Source organism: Dipodomys ordii, unplaced genomic scaffold (genome assembly GCF_000151885.1).
Source record: "Dipodomys ordii isolate 6190 unplaced genomic scaffold, Dord_2.0 Scaffold3, whole genome shotgun sequence".
In the NCBI taxonomy this organism is placed as follows: domain Eukaryota; kingdom Metazoa; phylum Chordata; class Mammalia; order Rodentia; family Heteromyidae; genus Dipodomys; species Dipodomys ordii.
Window position 1 is genome coordinate 9963986 of NW_012267219.1, and position 5575 is coordinate 9969560.

Below are 5575 nucleotides of genomic sequence, written 5' to 3' on the forward strand. Positions count from 1 at the left end.
ATGCAAATAGCTGCCATCCTGATCAGTGAAGACAACAAATTCCCAGGGGAGAGAAATACCACATTTAATGCAGTTTTAATTCAGCACTTAGATTTCCAAAACTAAAACTGACATTTTTCCTTCTAATTCATTAGTATGTCAGTCATTACCATAGTCCTCCAGGTAAGGGGGAAAAAACTTGACTCCACATGACTATGGAAGTATACTTTTACTTTATTCATAGGTATTAGGTAACAATTAACTAAAGAAGTGAGTTCCTTTCCATTTGCATGAGGTCACAGCTGTCAATCATAGTCAGGAGCAACAAGCCTGAAATCTCCTTAGATGCTAGTTTGATCAGGGAATAGGCCATATTACTTGACACATCCAAGTGCCATCTGACAAACCTTGAAAACAGTGGTTCAGAATGCAGATAGAAGTTCTCAGATAGGCAATGGCTAGATGATGTCATTTCAGTTGCAAGTATTTTTTGTGTCTGTTATCAAATGAAACAAATGCATAACCTACACAGTCTGGCTTAGGTCAGCTGTTTATTGGCCCTTAAGACAAAGCCTCATTATCTTGGCTAATTAGTCAAAGAGGATAAAGCATCAAATGAAATCATTACAGGGTACAGGAACTATAAATAATACATATAATAATAGATATGCATTTTCATTACATAATAGTTGCAATTATAAATACTTCTGTAGTTAACGAAACTACAAATATGTTTTCCATATAAATAATTTTAAATATTAATAAATAGATTTAGACTTAAATTTTTCAAAAGCTGCTGGCGGGATGACCCTTATTTGTACGGCTTGTAAGCCCAAAACAACACCGACTTCTTTTTCGCTTCCTTTGGGTAGATCTTGGTAACAGATCAGTCATCAGTCTGGTGAGTTCAGACATCGCTTTGCGTTGGATCTGCACATCATTTACCTAATAGGAAACAAAACAATAAAGTTAACTTTAGATAATGATGATTATCATTGTGAAGATTTAATGGTGTTTGTGGCTTTAAAATAAATAAATAAATAAAACGTAAAAAAATAATTTTAGGTGTGGAAGCCATCAAGATGAATTTGTCTCTTAGTAAAATTCCCATATAAATAGTCAATAAAACTGGAAATCGATTTTTTAATGTGATTCTCAGTAGTAATATATTTACTCAGTATATAATATTCACTTTTTTAGCACTTGAAGCTAAAAGGACAATTAAATTTCAAGTGTGCAATAATAGGGAATAAGGTGCATTAGATCATATGTCTAACTTTACTGCTGCAAAATTTTCAGAATTATATATTGGAAAAGAGCTTTGCAGTGGAATAGGGGAAAAATAGGTGTGGTTTACTTCTCCATGCAGTGACATTGAACTAATCACTTAACCTGTCTCAGCCTCTGCTTCTCATCTAAGTAATGTTGAGATTGGTGAGGAGGCCTAACAGCTGTATCGCTTATCGGTTAGTATCTGTAGCAATATCAATGGCTTCTCCAGGCAATGCTCCTCAGCTTTGGCGTGTAGCAGACTAATCTGAAGACCTAACAAAGAACTTAAAGATCCAAGTTCGTGAGGAAGAAAGCGCTTGCTGTCATGTGGTCACTAAGTTCCTCAGGTGATTCTGATACTCTCACCAACATGTGAGAGACTGATACAGTGAAAACTAGAATTCAATTGTTTTTTCCACATTAGGTCAATCCCATCATTTCCAGAATAGGATTCAAAATAAACTCCAATTATATTCTTATGATAATAATCATTTTACTGATAGAGAACATTTACAATTAATAATTACAACACCTTTTTTCTATATAATCCTTCTACACCAGCAAATGACACTAATTACATTTCTTCATTCTAAACAATTGGGGTCATTTACATTTATGTTTCTTCTCAGTGATGGAAACACTGTGGCCATGAATGACTAGGGAATTTCTAGGCTGCAGAACTCATCGGTAAAGGGTATAGCATATATAAAATATGTTTTCAATTGAGCAAAAGAAGACAATAATCATGAACCAGGAGGCTTAGAGCTTGTAGGACATAAAAATCAAGATTTTTAAAAAATTTTCTAGGTCTAGTTTGCATGGAGTAAAAAAGTTTCTACTCTGCCTTGTAATAACTTTTTTTTCATGTTCAAAACATCAACAAGAATCTAAGAGACTTATCCAGGACTGAACAATAAGACAGAGATGACTCTGGGTTAAGAACAAGTGTTTCCTTACTGTCTAGCCTATGACACAAGGAGAATTGTTCCCATCTCTCCTTTTAGACTTAGACCTGAATGAGAGACAGACATGGATATATTGAAAGCTGGCACTAATTCTCAGGGCATAAATCAGGCAAGGACACCTGTTCGTCTCAGTCGAGTCCATTTATATCAAAGTCAAAGGATTTGGAAGCCTTAGTGCTCTAGATAAAATTCTGGAAACAGGATTTGTCTTTATACTTTAAATTTTTATCCTTCAGATTCTAGAAGCCATAAATTAATGATTTAAGGAAGCCTAAGGATTCTTGTACGCAAGTATTAACCAAACTCTCCTTCCATAAGATAGAAATTCTACCTTTATTTTTCTCCTCAAAGTAAATTGAGTTGCATAAACTGAGAAAATGATTGTTAGTGGATACCTCTAGAGTCCTCTCAAAAGCTTTCTTTTCTCTCATTCTCATTTTCTCTGTGTAGCATTGTAGAAATGCTACCGGAGATCACAAAGGAAATGACAAAATGCCCATAGTTAACTCAACAACTTTCTTTCAAGATGAGGAAATTAAGCCCTAGAAAGGCATGTGATTCATCTGAGGTCACAGTTCCTTGTGGCCAATTTAGAAGGTGAACACAGATCTTCTCACCTCCTCCCACTGCTCTTTCCACTAAGACACTCAGCCTCCTGTCCAAAGCAAGACAATTTCCACCACATAAACAAGACTTCATGAGAGCACTGCTTCTCAATAAGCCTCCCTACTGAGTCACCTACTTCCTCCTCAATGGACTTGGCCATCTTGTGTGTGATGGTTTTTAAAGCCTGTGTTCTTCCAACCAATAAATCTAAATGATTGCCATGCAGACCTGACAAGTTCATTCAAGAGCACACATGGAATTATTTCAGGGAGTGTTTTAGCTCGGGGTTCCTTTTACAGCTTCAGCAACCCCTAAGCAAATGATTTCTACTTTCTGGGAACTATGCTCTGACAAATTCCTCTGCAATGAAACCAAAGAATTCATATCGCCTCACCGGAAGTTGAATCACGTTTTTGAAGTCATTCAGTTTGTTGGTGCTGCTGTTGAAGAACCTAATGAATAATTCTTCCTTAATGGTGTCCATGCTTTTTTGGATGATCTGGTTGTCCTTTAAGTTGTCAAAGATTTTGAAGTAGAAGGAGATAATTTGGCTCAGAATTACTTTCTTATCACTCTCCTTAGGAGAAAAGAGCACAAAGAGAATACGTGATTTTTTTTTCCATCAGTCAATAAGCCCCAAGAAAAATCAACAAATAGAAAGTCAGCCACATGTTCAGCTTACCTCTTTCCAGTTCTTCCAAATATCTTTGAAAAGAGGCTTTTTATCTGCTACATATGAACCGCTTGCATTCTGAGAAAGGAAAGAAAATTGTTTTATAATGTGTCCATTAAGTGTACATCAATGTCCTACAAATGTACGTCATTACATTGAACTCAGAGGTCTGACAGTAGTCACTGATTTCCTTCTTATCCCTTCTGTTTAGCGATAACCATGTGTATTGCAATAAGCTTTTTTTCTTTTCTTTTCTTTTTTTTTGTCGGTTGTAGGCCTGAACTCTGGGCCTGGGCGCTGTCCCTCAGCTCTTCAGCTCAGGGCTAGCGCTCTACCACTTGAGCCACAGCGCCACTTCTGGCTTTTTTCTTTTTGCTTATGTGGTGCTGAGGAATCAAACCCAGGGCCTCATGAATACAAGGACAAGCACTCTACCATTGAGCCACCTAAGCTTTTATGTTAGATTTACCAAAGATTATTACATTCTTTCAGTTTAATTATTCATTAACAAAATCCTTAAATTGCATTATCACAAATGAACTCAACAAGGCTCATGGCACTTCAAGTGTCCCAAATAACTATAGCAAGATAAAGAAAATACTTCAAACATAATTTTTAAAAAATTCAGCAAAGCCACCCCACTATAAGATCTATAAGATATTTCCCCCCTATGATACAGATTTCTATAACAGCTCCCTGTATTCTGGTACAGGATTGTATTATGTCAGCTTCAAATATAGCTCCAAATATATGTGTATTAAGAGAGATTTGATTTATACTGTGGGAATAAAATTGATTATGAGTGTATGAATATTATTATAATAGTATAATAAGAGTTTAAATTTTGGACAAATAATAACTTGTTTTAAATTAAAAAAATTTCATTACCCACAAATAAAAAGCAAAAAAGAAATTCATAAAATAAAAAAGTAAACCCTAAGCTAGAATCCTAACTTACAAAACCTCAGTGAGTGAATGCCTTCAAGAATAATTCACAGGTAGAATTATAAAATCACCTTTTGAGAGTGACTTTTTTTTAACCCAAACTTTAAGAACTAAAGTTCCTTTGACTTTTAATTGATAAATTATTTCCTACTACTATTTTCAGTGACACTTTTCATTCTTTACTGTCACTTTAATTGTAGTCTGAAAAGCAGAACCTAAAGCAAATCAATTTTTTTCATACATATACTCCTTGACTAATCACAACTGAATGGATTCTCGCCACAAAATTATCAATATTATTACATTTTATGACTATATTATGCCCATATTTTGAGAGAATGTACTCTAACTCTCTGTAGAAAATTGGGCAAATGGTTAAGTCAATGAGTACAGTGTTCAGTCAAGAAACATCCTACCTACAACAAACCATATAACACTACATCTTTTCAAAGTGACCATGTATTGGAGATAGTGGCCTATCAAGATACAAAGCAACATATACTTATTTCTAATCACAAGCCAAATATTATTTTAAAGTCATACTTACAAAATAGTCCTTTAGGCTGTCTATTTCTCTAAAAATTATGTCTTGGTCATAACAGCTTGAAGAATCCAAAACGATGCAGAGCAGCAGAACTAAGGCACAACTTGTGTATTTCATTTTTAGAGGAATCAGGCTGAAGGAGTTAAAATCAGAAGCTCCTATATTGTCAACCAGGTCAAAAGGCCTTAGCTGATTTTTCTTTTCTAATTGCTGATCTGCTGGTGATCAGAACAATGTACTGCATCTCATTTTGCTGCTGGTATTTATACCCAATTGAAGCTCATCAGGATTACGTATTTTCACAAGTTTTTCAAGATGAGATGGTGACAGATAGTCAGGGATGCTAGTTAGTCTGAATTAATAACTATGGTTTGTGGCATTTTGGTGTTGTAGTTAAAGTTTCCTTTCAATTCCTAAGGCCACTAGATGATGAGACAGACCCATTTTCCCACTTGTACCATTCTTGTGGGATTCTTTGAAAGCACTTTTACTTCACACCTTTCAGGGTCTGGAAATTTTTTTCCTTTTTGCATCTCCCCCCTTTGCTCTTGTAAAATATTGACTCCTCATCCAAAAAGCACACTGATCATT

The 5575-nt window shown here is 35.2% G+C and overlaps 1 protein-coding gene across 1 annotated transcript; it reads right to left on the reverse strand.

Annotated features, from left to right (window-relative positions):
* Window positions 1-513: 513 nt before the first annotated feature.
* Window positions 514-5190, reverse strand: Ifng (interferon, gamma). Its single transcript, XM_013020493.1, has 4 exons — window positions 4988-5190; window positions 3505-3573; window positions 3217-3399; window positions 514-924 (listed from the first exon to the last, which is right to left on the reverse strand). The coding sequence occupies exons 1-4, from the start codon at window positions 5099-5101 to the stop codon at window positions 766-768; spliced, it is 525 nt and encodes a 174-aa protein (XP_012875947.1). The 5' UTR covers window positions 5102-5190; the 3' UTR covers window positions 514-765.
* Window positions 5191-5575: the final 385 nt, after the last annotated feature.